General features: G+C 37.2%; 1 protein-coding gene across 13 annotated transcripts in view; it reads right to left on the bottom strand.

Annotated features, from left to right (window-relative positions):
* Positions 1–17,570, bottom strand: part of pde7a (phosphodiesterase 7A) — a 65,186-nt gene that overhangs the window by 36,125 nt on the left and 11,491 nt on the right. For 3 of the 13 annotated variants that reach the window (XM_056451037.1, XM_056451038.1, XM_056451039.1), the window contains exon 1: positions 364–516. The exons of 4 other annotated variants lie outside the window; for them this stretch is intronic. In XM_056451037.1, coding sequence (XP_056307012.1) covers positions 364–423 — 60 coding nt within the window. In that variant the 5' untranslated portion in view covers positions 424–516. Of the gene's footprint in view, positions 1–363; positions 518–12,484; positions 12,587–17,570 lie in introns of those variants that run through there. 6 more of the 13 variants (XM_056451047.1, XM_056451048.1, XM_056451040.1 and 3 more) reach the window with 4 other exon arrangements.

Below are 17,570 nucleotides of genomic sequence, written 5' to 3'. Positions count from 1 at the left end.
AATTTAAGAAGCCTAAAAAAAACCTTTAGATTGGTCCACATGGACATGAGAGCAAGTATAAACCATTCCACAACTCTAAATGAAATACTCAAACCAATCTGAAAATTAATTTACTATTCCCAAGGTGACTTAAGCAAAGGCAAGCAGTTTGTCGGGATATCCTCACTGGATCAATCACTTGACTAGTGAGTCCAACTTTCATGGTAAAGTCCTTTATAATTCAAGATCTGTATCAGATCTTAATCCATTTCCAAGACGTAACGCCAATATTAACGGGCTTAGTTTTCTCTTCGACAAAACACACGGACAGTTGTCAAGAGTTAAAGTAAAAAAAAAAGCAGAGACAACTAGTAGAAAACCTACCTTAGAAAAAATCCATCTGACTAGAATCGTGATAATAGACAAAATCAGAGCAATTCCCATTGGACCTTTGGAAAACTGCGGATCATAGTCTCTGTCGGTGTGCTTGCAGGTGTTACAGTGTATGTCAGTATGTGGGTGTATGGATTTGCGTACGTGTGTTTGCGTGTGTGTGCGACTGTAGATGGCCGGAGACCAGCTCAAGGCCCAGACAGAATGCATGCTGAGCTTAGTGCAGCTGTCTTAGTTGTACACACGCACGCACACACACTTAAAACGAGCTGGCCGTGCTGCTTCTCAATGTCTCTCTCTCACTCTTTCGCTCTCTCTCATACACACTCACACACAGCCACCTAGCAACAGCCAACCAGACCAGCAGTGCCACTGACGCAAATGGTGGGAGGGGCTGGCAGGAGGAGAGCATGCTAGAGTCTCCTTATCAGCAGTGCAGAGAGCAGACTGGATGCTTTATTTTCTAAATAAAACACTGTCAACTTCGCCGTCGCCGCCTTGTAATCAAGATGTGTGCTTACTATCATGGAGCGCATTTACTTTTCAGAGGCCGTTTTGTGACCTCAAGGACCCACTTCTTATAAGAATCTGACTCAAGAGGATTCATTGAATTCATATTTAAATCATATATTATATGTTGTATTTACATATATATTTTAAAAACATATTTTATTTAGTTATAAATACATGAAGCCCTATATAATAGACTATTTAACAAGTGTTTAACAGCACACATATTACATGTATAAAGTAAATATAGTATTATATACTATAAAATATATAAGACTATACAAGCATATAACTCAATTTATGAAATGTAACAAAATATATCAACATAACTATGAAATATGTAATTATATAGCAGATTATGATAGAGATTTTTTTTACGTGCGCTTGCAAAGAAAAACTACTTAAATATAAGATTCTCTCATCTCATTTACATGCAAGTCAGTATGAGTCTCTTTCCTATATACACACACAAACAAGAGTGAACAGTTGTTGTCCACTGCACCTGCTATTATGGTTGGACCTTCAGTGCTAGCATTTTCATTAAAAGAGACTTCAGTTTTGAAGCTTATAGTATCTAAGAACAACTGCTGTTTTTCTGTTGTTTTAGGAGGTTAGGCTTAACCTTTGAAAGTTTATTACACAGTCTCTTAATTATAAAAGTTTTACTTTTTATTATTCTATTTATTTTTGTACTAATACATCATGAGAGGCTTTTCAATTCTGTAGCTGTGACGAAACACTTCTGCTTGTTCAAATTAAACAGAAAAAGCAGGCACTGGGAATTTGCTTGTCCCAAACCTGTATCTAATGGCCCGTTTCCACTGAGTGGTATGGTACGATACGGTACGCTTTTATGCCCATTTCCCCTGTCAAAAAGTACCAAAATTGAACCATACTGTACAACTTTTTGGGTACCCTTTGCAAAGGGTCCGTAGCAAGGGGTACCAAAGGCAGAGGCAGACACGCAGCTAAATGCTATTGGTTTACAGAAAAACATTACCAGTGTGTAAACAAGCCAGGAGGATGAAAACAAAAGAGCCATTTTTAAATACACAACCGAGACATTACACTGTCATAATATATACATATAATAAGCCATGGTCAAGCCTGAGCTTAAACAAACCTTGTCATCGTCTTGATGAACAATCATAAAGCCAAGAAAGCCTAACCCTGTGCACCGTAGATGTTAACAAGGCCGTCTAAAGTGCGAGCGGTTTCTCTTTTTCCAGAGAGCTCGCTGCGTGTCTATATTTGAAATAACGAACTTTTTGAGCTGATGATAAAAACATGCGCGTTATTATTTGAAGTGCTTCTGACATCTGATCCTTTCCGAAGCTGACAAATGCGAGAGTGAAGCACGAAAAAACAAAGGAGAACAAATGATGAGAACAAGCAAATGATTTTTTTCAGCAACCTAATAGCTGAACAAACTGCCCTGTTTAACTATTATCATCACCTTTTGGACTATTATGAACTCGGAATGATGGAACTACTTTCTAACAGAGATTACATGTGCTGGTGAAGATTAAAGATACAGACGAGAGGTTTTCACTGACTGGGTTATATGTTGTGTGTTATTTTTGTACCCAAATAAGGACTAAATGTATGCTGTGTGTAGTTTTTCTGTAATTGGTAACATATTGGAGACTGTAAGGATCTGTTCATATATGTTGCATTTATTTATTTTACATAATCGCAGACGTTACGTTAGGCTATTGGTACCCATTGGTACCCTTTTGGCAGTGGAAACACAAGCCTGATAACTGAGTGGTACAGTAAAGTGACCTGTACCTTACTGTACCACTTAGTGGAAACGGGCCATAAACGAGAAACCAAAACTGAGGTACGTACCATGACTTCTGTGTACCGTTACAACCATATATAGACACACCTATATTGTATAATAGTTTAATAACAGCAAGCATGTATACTCTAAATTACAGGAGAAAAACTAAATCAAATGATCATTAAGGGCCGGGATACACCAAGTTGAAGCCAAACAACTAGCGTTGATGGACACCAACTCTTTTGACGGCTCGCATCGGGTCCTTTTTGGACCAAAAAGCTGCTCAAGAATAGAACATATGAATGGCACTCATCTAAAACAAGAGAATGTTTTCTGTGCCCGCGTAAAAGAATGCATCTTTCTGCACCTACAGGGGAGCAGTTATCAATTTTCTTATTCCACAAAGGGAAACTGGAAGATGAAATGTGCACAAAGCGTAAACAAAGCAGCATTTGGTACTATTATCACAGTACTTGTTACTCACCACTGATGCATTAACTAATGCAAAGATGTTTGTTAATCTAATAACCAAAATCGTCTGCAAGTAAAGCAGTGAAATTACAGCCGGCTTCTTTCTGTTCGTTCTTGACTTCTATCCTTGCACTCTGATTTGCTGCGGAATAACCAAACAGAGCTGATTCTACAGGTTCAATTAGGTCAACTCAATCTAATGTTACGTGACGAGAGACGACATGTGGAACACACTAGAACAACACTTACGCCCTATTCACACCGGGCGTTAGCGTCAATGCTTCCTATTCACATTGAATGGGTGACGTCAGTCGTTGCCGAATTGCATGGTGGATTCGTCGGCGCCGATTCAGTGGCTTTGCTTGCCGTAGATTGTCATTGGCTGACGCTGATGTGACGATCGTGTCAGCCCCAACGTCAGACACGCCCTCTGTCAAGCATTGACGCTGAAGCCCCGTGTGAATCGGGTGTTACCGACGACCCAACAAAGCCCAATGCCAGACCTTTGGGTTTGGCGTGTCTGGGCCTTAAAACACACCAAAAAGGTCCTACTATAAAATGACATTTGAAAATGTTTTGTCTTTTCTTTGGTATTGATCTTCAAACTCCAGTAAAACTTAATGGAAACTGAACAAAATGATGAGAATATATTTTCAAGCACAAGCCAAAGGCACAAAGATTTAGGTTTTCAGGTTTTAAGCAAGGCTTGGACTCGCTGTAGGAACAGGTGTAACACGCTCTCTCTCTCAGACCAAAGTTGGCCTCTCTTAGCAGTGACATCACCACATCTATCTGCGGAGAAGCATTTCCATAAATAGCAGAACGGCAAGTTGGATGAGCCGAACCCCCGCAAACCACAGTCATAGAAAACAAGACTTTTTTCACAACTCAGACATGACCAGCCCCATTTCGCAGAAACGCATTCGACCCTGCTGATCGCACGTTTGGAATGAGCATCGCAATCAAATATCATTCCTACTTAAACATCTTCACTTACAAGCTGGGAAAACCCCAACACTGCATCCAAAAGCCAACATCCTCTCAGCTTCAAATGTCTGTCCCAGTACAGACTTACTGGCCCTCATGCAAATGTGAGATCAGTGACATGGGAGCTGGGTCACATGTCTAATAAACAGCACAGCTGATGTGCGCATTTGCATTTGAGAGCAAAAGAGCCGAGCAGTTGAGAGAGAGGCCATCGCAGCTGTGGATTCCAGAGTCAAACACAGGAAGCGCAATGATGGAGAGCATGACGTGGTCCTCATGAGGCTCCTGTTCCTGACCTCAGCTCTCAGGCCAGGATCCAAAGACAAAAAAAAAAAAAAAACCTGACTGCACGTCATACTTTGCTTCAATGTAATACAGCCTGTTCCAACCAAGAGAGAAAAAAAAATTCGACATTGAGGCTCGATACTGGTCCAAGGTCTGCCACACAAAGTCTAAGAACAACTAGACCAAAAAACAAGGATCAGCTCTTACAACCTAACAGTGACCAGTGGAACTGACAATTGAAAACAGAACTCTCAAAAGAGCCAAATTTTTACTTGCGTTACGATTGGATTGAGGTTAACTGTATTGATTAAAGCAAGTGTAATTGATTTGTATTCAATGGGAAACATTATATTCATCATCCAACTGAAGAAAAAAACTGAACCCAAAATCTGTAAGTCAGTGAAAGTTGGAGGTAAAGTGTCATGGTTAAGAAAATGTTTTTTACAAGAGCTGATACTTGTATTAAGTTATGTGACGGGAGTAAACGCAAATGTTTATTAGAAGCTCCTTACACAACATACAATTTTTTCCAATCAGCCAACAATTTCTTTACAAAAATGAGTCCAGTCACAAGGTAGCACAGTGGGGTTGTGGGTAGCACAATCGCCAGTGGTCGCTGGTTTGAGCCTCGGCTGGGTCAGTTGGCGTTTCTGTGTGGAGTTTGCATGTTTTCCCTGCGTTTGCGTGGGTTTCCTCCGGGTGCTCTGGTTTCCCCCACAAGTCCAAAGACATGCGCTATAGGTGAATTGGGTGGGCTAAATTGTCCGTAGTTTATGTGTGTGAATGAGTGTGTATGTATGTTTCCCAGTGATGGGTTGCAGCTGGAAGGGCATCCGCTGCGTAAAGCATATGCTGGATAAGTTGGCGGTTCATTTCGCGGAGGCAACCCCAGATTAATAAAGGGACTAAGCCGAAAAGAAAATGAATTAATGAATGAGTTCAGTCACAAAACAAAATGGGTAAAGCAGTTCCTTGAAGCTGAAAACATTGAATAATGAAATGGCCTGACCAGAGTCCTGACTTAAACTTGACTAAAAATCTTTTATAAAAAGCACTACAGTTGCTGAACTTTGGTAGAAAAGAAGTGAAACAAGATCACAGCATAGTGTGAGATACTATTGCTGTCCCTTTCACTTCTTACAGCTACAACCTACAATTTTCATGTATTCTTGTGTGCTACAACCACTGCCATTTTCTAAAGTTACATCACCATGTTTTCCACAAAATTTAACCTTGGTTATTTCCTAAATCATTGCTCTACTAGCATGCAACAGCCAAAATTCAGTTTAAGAAATTTTAATCATCCTCACAATAAAACTTAGCATGAGATTTTGTAACCCAACCGGGTTCACTCAATAAACTAGGACTCAGATCATTAAGGGTGCTTTCACACTTGGTTCAATTGCCCGGACCGAACCCAAGTTCTGCTTTTACTGAATCTTTTGGCTTTGTTACCAAAACCTAAATACAGAGAGCCACTTGCATCTATCTGCCACAAAAAAACCCCATTTAAAAACGTCTTCTGAAGTAGATTGGCTGGAGACAAGCAGACATTCTCACCGTTTGCACTGGGTCAGTTTCGATTGTCACCAAGGTAGGTGATACTCAGACATACACACACAAATTGACGTTATAAAAACTAAAGTTTGTTGTACAGTTGGCGGTTCACTTCCGTTATTTGGTACACACCAGTTAACCATACCCGAGTCCAGTTGAAAGAGGTCGTCTGGGGAACAGTTCATGCAAACTCTGGTACGGTTCACGGGTGCGCACCAGAGTTCAGAAGACACGTCCACACTAGCTAAATGTACAATACTTTGACGTCAATTGAACCCGGGTGCGGACCAAAAGTGCTAGTGTGAAAGCACCCTTAATCTTAGGTTTTCACACACAGTGTGTGTAAACATACAAACTATTATGAAACGCTTTTTTCATTGCATTGCATATATTAGACTAAACACACAAAGCAAATAATTCAGAGGTTTAATTCCATATTGACTTAGTCTAAAACAAAACAAAGGCCAGCATAAGGTCATCTCGGGTGTGCCATCGGGTTGACGCGTTCTTCCCCCTTCCCAAGCACGTGTTCACTTTTTTTTTCTCCTAAAAGCGATAATGGTCAGTTTACAGTCAAGCTTCAACTTCTTCCTTGTGTCTAAATGCAGGCGAGAGAAAAAAAGGGAGTGGGTTCATGACAGAACAAGCAAACAAAAGAGGAAGCCAGACAGATTCCCATTAAACCTTATCCGACGCCGTGCTTCTAAACTCACTCAGATTAAAGGAACAGGCATCGGAGAGGGCTCATAAATTCAAAGCGTCCTCATGAGTTATAGCACCATGCTGTGAGATGCTGGATAACGGTAGTGCACATTCCTGTAAGTGCCAAGCCATAAACGCAGTTTTTACAACACAGGTTATAGAGTCAGTCAGGTCGCTGCATAAACTAACTTATTACTTAAGTACGCTCGGTTTATGCTGTTCCAAACCTGTACAACATTCTCCTTGAAATATGCATATAATGAAAGTCAATGTGGTCCAAAACTACACAAAATAAAAAAGGGTGTTCTGCATAAGAAATAATGCCCATATACGTTGGAGATGCATGGCCACGTGACTGCATATAAGCTAACTTATTACTTAATACACTCTTTTCATGTTATTACAAACTAGTCTGACTTCCTCTTTGACAATTGAATATTATGAGAGTCAGACCACTGAGGTCAAAAGTGACATGTATTCACACAGAAACACACAGACACACACATATACTTAAAAAAATGTTAGTATATGAAGTATATGAAGAAATAAATGCAAACAAGTTTGGAACGACATTGTCAGGTCACTGCATAAACTAACTTACTACTAATGCACACTTTATGTTGCCGTTACAAACCTGTATGGGTTTCCCCTTGGAATGTACACATAATAGAAGTCACTGAGGTCCAAAGTTGAATGTATCCACAAAAACATTTTTTAAAACATCTTATATGGTGTTCTGCAGAAAAAATAGAGCTAAATAGATTTGGAATGACATGGCCAGGTCACTGCAAAACCTTTTACTTACGTACATTCTCTTATCAAACTAGTTTGAGTTTCTCTTTGAAATGTACACATTTTGAAAGACAAAGAGGTCCGAAGTGATATATATACACATACACCAAAAAACATCTTTGTTCTTAAAAACATAATCTTTGGTGTACTATACAGAGGAAATAGTCATATAGGTAAGAAATGAAATGAGGGTGAGTAAAAGATGACATTTCGGTGTCAACTTTCAGGCAATACCAGTAAACGAAGATAAACAGAGTGTCAGGGCTGCGGTTGCCTTCACTCCTACAGTTAAACTTTTGAAGGCGTAGCGTATCAGAAGTCAGCGGTCTCAATGGCAGATCCGGCAGCTGGCAACACAATTTGCTGATGGCCGTTTTGTGGTGCAACAGGGATTAATGTGACAGGAAGTGAATCAGTGTTATATTGTGACATGACTTTCAACGGTCACCACATTGAGCCAACAATGGGGTCAACAAACCAAACAAGCTCAAGAGTTTTTTTTTTTTTTTTCATTTTTTTGCAGTAATAGCACCTAAACATTCACCCAAAATTAATATTATAAAATAATAATCAATTTATATTTTCATCAATTAATATCAGCATTAATATGTGTTAATACATACAATATGTTTTTCTTAAAACAAATTTAATTTACGTAATCCATCACCGGATGGATGGATGGATGGATGGATGGATGGATGGATGGATGGAAACAATGTGAAGACTTGTGCGATGTCGAATCGAGATGAGATTTTTCTCTCTCTCTCTATGTGTGTACCTATGCACATATAGGTACATTTAATTTAAACATATACACCATAAAATCACCTATGCCTCACCACACCAACAGTCAATTCAATGTATCTTAAGTCATCTTTGCACAGCCACGGCCCTAAAGTGAGCCCGTGTCTGCTTAGAATTTAGTGTAAGGATGCTATGCCGCACTAAACGTTTTACGAATATACACATTTTGGAAAGTTTTTTCCACTTTAGGCTTGGTGTCTCTGCTGTCTTTTCTGTGTAAAGGTACATTAATCTTACTATATCGCAATAAATCACAACAGAAGACATTACAAGTTAATTTCCTATAGAAGAGGTCTATGGTTTGTTCTTTTATCAAACAAACAAAACAGCCTTAATGTTAACATTTCTCTGCTCCCTGTATTCTGCACACAGTGGAATTCCGATTGAATGCGTGCAATCACACACGTGAGCACCCTCCCACTAGCTCAGAGGAAATATGATGCATCAACTAGAAAAACATGTCTGTAAATGACGACAAAAGTATAAATCCTGCTTTTAGAATGCATTTAAATATAATTTATTGCTCTAAATCTCTCGATAATTTGGCTTTAGAGAGATGGCGATAAAACTCTTGGCTTTATAGTGAAAGCTCTGTAAGTATATGCTGGGCAAAACAGTGAGCCTACAAAGCTGAATGATTGAACAAATAAACACATCATATTTGATGAATATATTTCAGCACTCTTTAGATTCTTCTAATGTTATTGTTTTAATAATTCACAATCCTTCATGAATCAAAAATGATACAGCAGACTTTATAGGGTGAAGATGTAAACAGTCACTATACTTCGGCTTAGTCCCTGATTTATCAGAGGTCACCACAGTGGAATGAACCACCAATTACTCTGGGATATTTTATGCAGTGGATGCCCATCCAGCCACAACCCAGTACTGTGAAACACCCATACACTATCTTGTTCACACATTCATACATGGTAGGGCTGCATGATTAATCGTTAAAGATCGCAAATCTCCACTCAATATTAATCCAGCATTTCTACGATTCAGCCAATTATATTTTCAAGATCAGGAGACGAGCATAAAGGCGATTGCATTGTTTATATATGCTGCTCAGCAACTGGACACAGCCAGACTCCAAAAGTGTTGAAAGAGTCAGCATACTGTATTTATAAGGTATAATTCACCCAAAATGGCCATTTCTGCCTTCATGTAATGACGTATTCGAGTCCGCGAAATCACACAGGATAAACTTAAAGTCTATTCAAGTCCACCTTTCTAATTCTATATATAACATTTTAGCCAACAGTGTACCTACACGCATCCCTGATATTATTATTTTTGACCATACGTTTCAGAAATAACAATAATAATAGCCTACTCTTATTAACCTTTATTTTACATCTACAGAATCGCGAGAAAATTGTGATCCTCATTTAATACAGTTTTATACAGCTCTACACTACGGCCAATTTAGTTTGCCCAATTCACCTATAGCACATGTCTTTGGACTGTGGGGGAAACCAGAGCACTCGGAGGAAACCCATGCGAACACTGTTAAAAAATGCAAACTTTACACAGAAATTTCTCCTAGCCCAGCCGGGATTCGAACCTGCAACCTTCTTCCTATGCAGGGCTTGCAAAATCTGGTAGCCCAAAGTCCTGAGGCTATTGTTTTTTCAGTCGGCCTACCAAAATGTATCTACATAGATTGGATATCTATGTGGATAGATTATGGTAGCTCGACTGAAAAATCAACAGCCTCGTGACTTTGGGCTTCCGGATTTTCGGAGTTTGGCCTGAGGAGAAACGGTTGTGCCCAACAGAGCCTGGTTTCTCTCAAGGTTTTTTCCCCTTCACTTTTGTCAATTGGTGGAGTTTGTTCCTCACCACTGGCTTGCTTGGTTTGGGACTTGTGAAGCTGCACATCGATGGATTTGTTCTTCAGTGTTTGGACTTTCAGCAGTGAAAATTAAACCACACTGAACTGAACTAAACTTCAGCTAGGAAAACTGGATTGACGAACTTTCAATTTACTAGAACTTCCATGTAAAGCTGCTTTGACACAATCTAGAACTAAAGATGAACTGAACTGAATATTGCGAGTCCTGCTGCGATGCGACAGTGCTCACCACCAAGTGAAATGTACCAAGTGAAAAAAATGTACATTGCAGTATATTTTTTTCTCCGCGATAAACATTACAATATCAATATAATTTCATGACTTAAATAGCTCTACGTGCATAGTAATTACTTCAGATTGGAATGATTCTGCAAGAGTGAAATATAATAATATTTTTATGTAATTTATTTTAAAGTGAAATAAACTGTGCTTCATGGTTTTCTGGATAAGTGTAACAGTATTTAGGTACAGAAATTGAATGTAAAAACAACACTGCTTAGTCTTTATCATATAAATACTTTAATGCAATGTATCTTTATTAACTTCTTTATGCGCTACTAAAATGCTTTAAACTATTAAAATGCTCACACCACAAATACCTGAATATTAATGTTTGTAATATTGGGTTATCAAGGTACATGTGTATTCTGTAGAGCCTTTTATTTATTTATTTTATATTTATTAAAATAAATAAATAAATAAATAAATAAATAAATATATATATATATATATATATATATATATATATATATATATATATATATATATATATATATATATATATATATATATATATATATATATATTTATTTATTTATTTATATTTATTTTTTTTTCTTCTCAGATAAATTTAATTTCATCTTGTTTAGAGGGTAGGGATGGGAATAATATTTGCTTAAATTTCTCTGTAAAGTTACTCTGTAAAAGTTTAATAAATAGGTAAAAAATGCTTACAGTTACAGGCCTTAAAAACACACGTTCAGATGATAAATTCTCACTATCATGGTTCAATTTTTTTCCACTAATCTCATGTGTTTTGGTTTCTGGACATCTATAATCCTAACTCAACATTGCATATCTTGTGATGTGAATATTGTGAACACACATTGCGATATTGATGCTTAAACGACATTTTGTCCAGCCCTACTACCGAGCCACTGTTTTGCCCCAAGATTAGGGTTGCCCCATTAATTGAAAAGTAATCGAAATCGACATTCAGAAACTATATTCGATCTAATATTTCCAAGTCAATTTTTTATTTACTTTCCATACCATGATTGGAGTCGCGTGACCCCACTCTGTTAACACTTCTGCGTCGAGTGCAGCGTATGGTCTGGCACAGTCTTCACGTGGTCGCATACCCCCCTCTCAAAAAAATGTAACTACACGTTGTAGTGACACATAGCGTAAGCTCTGTGATTGGTCAGCTTGGAAGCGTTGACGAGTGTGGGTGGTGCGGAGAGGGCAAAAAATAAATAAATAAATGTAAAAATCGTTCATTAATTATAATCATTTTGATTTTAGGTCAAATTGCCCAGCCCTACCCAAGATGTAAACAATTTAAGAAAACATTTTTTAAAGAATTTAAGATGTTTAAATGCATTTATTTTATCAGAAAAGATACCATAAAATCTGTAATTTCACAAGAAATCCGAAATAAAAATTAATAGAAAAATAAAACTCAAAAAAATAAAACAAAATTTACGAACACTGTGTGCTGGAGTAACATAAAACATGAATAATATTTACACACAAAAAAAACACAAGATGTAACTTGTTGTTGCAGAAATGCCACCTAAAATACCTCTGAGCCACAAAAGCAAGGGAAATGACATCACAAAAAAAATCTCTTCTGACAGAGATACTAAAGGCCTGTCAACAAGGGTGGGGAGCGTCATTTCGAAACTAACGCAATACTTTAACACACAAGATCCGCCATCCTTAAAATGTACCTCTATTCAAATGCCATCTTGCAAAAACCCATAATAGCAACAACCAAAAAAGTATAAACATATACACACACAACTGAAACATTGTCAAATGTGAAACCAAGCTTGGCAGTGCAAGGGTTACTCACACATTTACACACACCAGCAGCAAGTTGTGAAATACTGAAAACCGAACAGCTCCCTCCACATTCTTACCACATCCTGAAACTACGTCAGTCTAACAACACCGCACAAAAAAACCTTATCGCATGAGTGAGATAAACAAACTCCTTCAAAAAAACTCCTCCTCACCCTGTCTGCACCATCAAACACGGCTGATATGACCTCCAACAAATGCAATTCAAGCAAGCATGTCGGCCTTCTAGCTTCACACACACACACATATATATATACAATGGTGTGATCTACCTTTGGCTCTCCACTCGCAAACTAGATGCCAACGGTGCCAGCGAGAGCCCACAGATATGGCTTGTAACGGAGGACTGCAATTCTTCACATGGCACTCGGGAACGGGCTGCTCTGGCTAAATGGCAAAAACATGCTGTTGAGCTGCTGATAAGTCACTGACGCAGTAAAGTAATGCAGCACATGAATAAGTGTGTGATTCACAAGTGCAGGCGCATGAGAAAACATTCACATGCTCCATACATCTGCTTTAACCTGTGAAAACACGTCACGATCTGGCACAAGACAGAGATGCCTGAAAACACATGTCGCAATTGGGACTGGGAGAAAAATATCATCTTGATTTATGAATTTGTATGTTTAGATAACTAAAGTACAACATGATTTAGGGAACACTGCACTTAGTAAAGGGATAGTTCACAAAAAAATAACATTTCTGGCATAATTTACTCAAACTTTACTTGTTAAAACCCTATTCAATTGTATTTTTTCTTACAATGGAAGTCAATAGGTGCCAGCAAAATAGCATACTACAAAAATGCTTAGTTAAATAATGGGAAAGGATTAATAAAATATGAAAGCATCTATTATACAAATTTTAATGAATATATCTGATTTATTTTAAAATATTATTAAATGGTAAATATTTTAAGGCATTCAGTTAAAAAGTTGAACCCAAAAATTACTAGAACAGTAGTAGTCTATTATTAGTAAATGTAATAAATTAGTAGTAAATTAAATAAAAATGAGTAACAATATACATGTAGTAAATCCGTAAATGTTTTGCAAAAAATGTAAAAAATAATTAAATAAATAAATGTTTTTCACAGGGTTCTGCAATCCAAAGTGCAACTTTCCATAGTTGTTTTTTCCTTTATTTTTTAAACATGATTGATCAAATGTAATTGACCATTGTTACAGCTCTGTGAAGTTTTCACAAATGCCATTTCCATTTTTAAAAAAATTATTGGATTTTTTGTTGAATTTTCTGATAGTACAAACTACAGCGATTGATCGAAAAGTAATAAAAATCGACAATCAGACCTATCGATCAAAATTTTCCAAGAACGTTTTTTTTTCGATTATCTTTCTTACCGCATGTGGAGTCACGTGACCCTGCTCTGTTTATACTTTCGAGTCGAGCACACGTGTATGTTCTGGTGTGGCCTTCATGCATGGTCGCATACCCCTCGCTGTGGCTGACGCCACCTCTCAAAACATTTAACTATGCGTTGCTTCGAGGCATACAACACGCTCTGTGATTGGTCAGCTTGATAGCAGTGACAAGTGTGGGTGACGCGGAGAGCAGCAAGCCTGTTGGAGTTAGTTGGTAACTTTTGTTTTGTTTACTTTATGATTAAAATGGTTGTATGTCCATCTGCTCCCGCCTCTAAATCAGCAGGTTTGAGCTACTTGTACATTAAGGTAGGGTTCAAAAAAACAAACCATCCATGAAGATACTCGACAGAAGAACATAAAAACTTGGGCTGGGCGATTAATCGAAAAGTAATCGAAATCAACATTCAGAATCTTTAATCAATAAAATTTTTCCAGGTCAATTTTTTCTTTCCCTACCGCATGTGGAGTCACGTGACCCCGCACTGTCAAGTGCACGCGTATGGTTCGGCGAAGCCTCTGTTTGGTTGCATACTCCATGCTGTGGCGTTAGAGTGAGTGTCGAGTACCGTGCTCAATATGAAAACTTTGTTTTGCGTTTACCTTATGATTAAAGTTGTTGCATTCAGCAGGTAGCATTCAGAAAAACAAAACACTGATGAAGAAGCTCGACACAGAGGAACATAAAAACCTCACTGCCAGCTAGCGTTTAGGAAGTGTTCAGTGGACTATGAGGGCAAAAAAAAAAAAAAAATCAATAAAATAGTCGTTCATTAATCATAATAAAGTTAAAATGTACAATTAATGGAGATTCTGATTTTAGGCCAAATCACCCAGCTCTAATAAAAACCCACTGCCAGCTTTCATTTCGTAAGTGTTATTGCAGAGCAACACAAACAGCAAGCAGAAGTATAAAAGCACAACTACCCGCAAGGTGTGTTTCCTGTAATTATTTTAAAATCAAGTAGTGCACCCTTCATTCAAACATCTCTCATTTGTAATATGTGGCCATATTTACTGTACAACACTTATCCCGTGACCTATGAGGGCATAAAAATGAAATTAATAAATTAATTAATGGTTCATTAATCGTAAGAATTACGATTGTTCAATTAATGTTCAATTAATTGAGGTTTTGATTTTAGAAATCACCCAGCCCTAGTACAAACAATGAGACTAACAATCATATAGACCCCAAATCCAGAGTATTGACTCGTACAATACTTAAAAATTGACAACTCTACCTGTTCAAAAACAAAATGTATAAGGAAGGGAAAAGTTCAGTTATTTTTTAAAAGAAAAGTTCAAAATTTTTGTAAAATTAAGATATGAAATTCTTGTGATTAAGGGGGTAGATTAATTTCTCAAGAGGAGAAAAGACAGATAACTGGCATGTCCATAAAGTGACAGTAGGGAATTGGGGTGTTGACTACTTAAGTAGAATACTTTTTTGCCAAAAATGAACAGAGATTTAGTGTCGAGATAAAAAATTTATAGCAATGTCATTCCACATATTGCTTATGACATCACAGTAGGGGGAAATCTGTAAAGGCTTATTCTCACACTGCTTCTGATTTATGGTAATTATAAAAAAAAAAATAGAAGAAGTGGGTGAATTTATACCACTATAAGACAGTTGTTTACACACTCTGGATACACATAAGTGTTTAAACACCATGTCAAACTTTGGATCATAGGACCCCTTTAAAGAGCTCAAGCTATCAAACGACATCAAAATTGCAGTATGCACTTATAAAGACAATAATAATGCTAATTATCATTTATTTCTAAAAATTCTTCTTTGTGTAAACAGACATTAGCTGTCACTGTGTTACAATGGGGGAAAAAAGGAGTATGTCATGTTTTTTTCTGGGAAAATATTGTAAAGGAGCTGTTGACATGGAATTGAACCAGATTTTGGTAAAGACCCAAACAATACAAACATAAAAATAAAACAAAAAATCTGAAAAATTAGTTATGGGTAATAATGGAATGACATGTGCTGAATATCCTGTACTGTACTTCTGAATGTACTGAAATACTGAAAAGTAGTCTCATATGAAGAATGAAGTAATACATTGCTCAGGTGTGATTTTGTTTCACAGACTTCAACAGAGTGTAAAAATCTTGATGGTTCTGTGAGTCTAGTCTATCAAATTTGATCTTTATTTTGTATTTTCTATTGGCTTCAAGTCAGGTGATTGGCTGGGCCATTCTACAGCTTGATTTTTTTCTCTGAAAGCATTCTAGAGTTTCCTTGGCTGTGATTTGGATCATTGTCTTGCTGAAATGTCCACCCTGGTTTCATCATCATCCTGATAATGTAGATGTTGGACTGAAGCAGTGATATTAATTTAAAATAACAAAGAGCAGAGGGTTGCTGAATAACTACTAAGAGTTTTCAGCTGTTATCTGGGCTTTCACTGCCTTTTTACACCTCCCTTTCTTCATGTGTTCAATACGTTTTGCTTGTTTCATTTCATTTTATCACGCATAACTTGGTGATGTGTTGAATACTGTAATTTCCCCCACTGTATATATTTTTTTCAAAAAAAAAAAAGGTGAATAAAGGAAAAGCCCCCAGTTTAAAAATTTATTATAAACAACAAAGTTGTTTTTCTTTCCTAGGACTTTTTCAAGTGTGTTCAAGACACATGCATGTATAACGCTGCTAAAAAAAACATGTGACTGATAACGCAAAGCAAACACCCTAGTTTTTGGGAAGCCAAAGTTAGTTTACAAAAAGCATGTTTGAGAAAAACAAGTGTGGGAGAAGTTGAGAGGGGAAAACGAGTGAAGAGAAGAATGACGATAGAGAGCGAGAGATCCTGGCCATCTGTGATGTTGGCTGTGTCCCAAACCACTGCCCCCAGAGTCCAACTACCTCCCCTCTGCAATGGTAGCCTAACACACACACACACACACACAAAACACAGATATACACACACGCTGCAACAGTCACTTATGTTTTATGGTAGCCTGAACAGAAAAATTCAGTGTTTACAAAAAGATAATTGCACTGGCTCTACAAGTCTGCAAAGTGTGTGTGTATAACCTTCTCAAACATCAGTGCTCCAGCATCTGTGACATTCAGCAATCTGTTGAATGGTGCGCTATAAAGCTGATGCAGGGAGTTGTGTGAAATGCTTCCCCTTATCACCAAATGTGCAGAAGCGATTCTTAATTTTAGTAAAATGTGTAAAAGCTGCAGTTTAACGGTATTCAGCTTGAAAATGCTCAACACAGCAAACCTGACATAAAGGGACACTTCACCTAAAAAATGACATCACTCACTTTAACACAGTTTATATGCGTAAAATTATTACCAAACAAACTTATAGGATTCACAAGCATTTTAAAAGGCATAGTAATAAAAATACATTTAAATGTCTGTGTGAAATGACGCCATTTTAAACGATAACATCTTGTTTTTGACATTTTTATATAATTTAAGTATAAACATGCATCATTTACAACAATAATTTTTGATAATCAGACCCCCTAGTTTTTCGCAATTTTGCGATCACTGAATCCAAGGCAAAAATCAAGTCACTTTTTTTATTTCCTGCTAAATTATTAATTTTAATGCAAAAAAAATTTTAAATTAGGTATTCTCATAAAACATACAATTCTAAACCATTTTATTAAATTATATTTATTTCAGTTCGCAATAAATGGTTTTACATAACTTCTAGATGTTGCTTACGCAGCACACGTGATGTATTTAAGTGTCTCTCAAAAAATGATGTCTCACCTGCACCCACACAATCCTCACGTTACTTGAAAGTAGAGCTGCACGATTCTGGCTAAAATGAAAATCAATTTATTTTGCTTAAAATCAAGATCACGATTTTCTCACGATCCTGTAGATGTAAAATAAAGGTTCATATGAGTAGGCTATTATTATTATTATTTCTCAAACATATGGTAAAATTATGGTGTTGGTTAAAATGCAACATTTTTAATAGACTTT

The sequence above is a fragment of the Danio aesculapii genome, chromosome 24 (genome assembly GCF_903798145.1).
Source record: "Danio aesculapii chromosome 24, fDanAes4.1, whole genome shotgun sequence".
NCBI lineage: Eukaryota > Metazoa > Chordata > Actinopteri > Cypriniformes > Danionidae > Danio > Danio aesculapii.
This window is presented reverse-complemented; position numbering and strand designations above follow the sequence as displayed.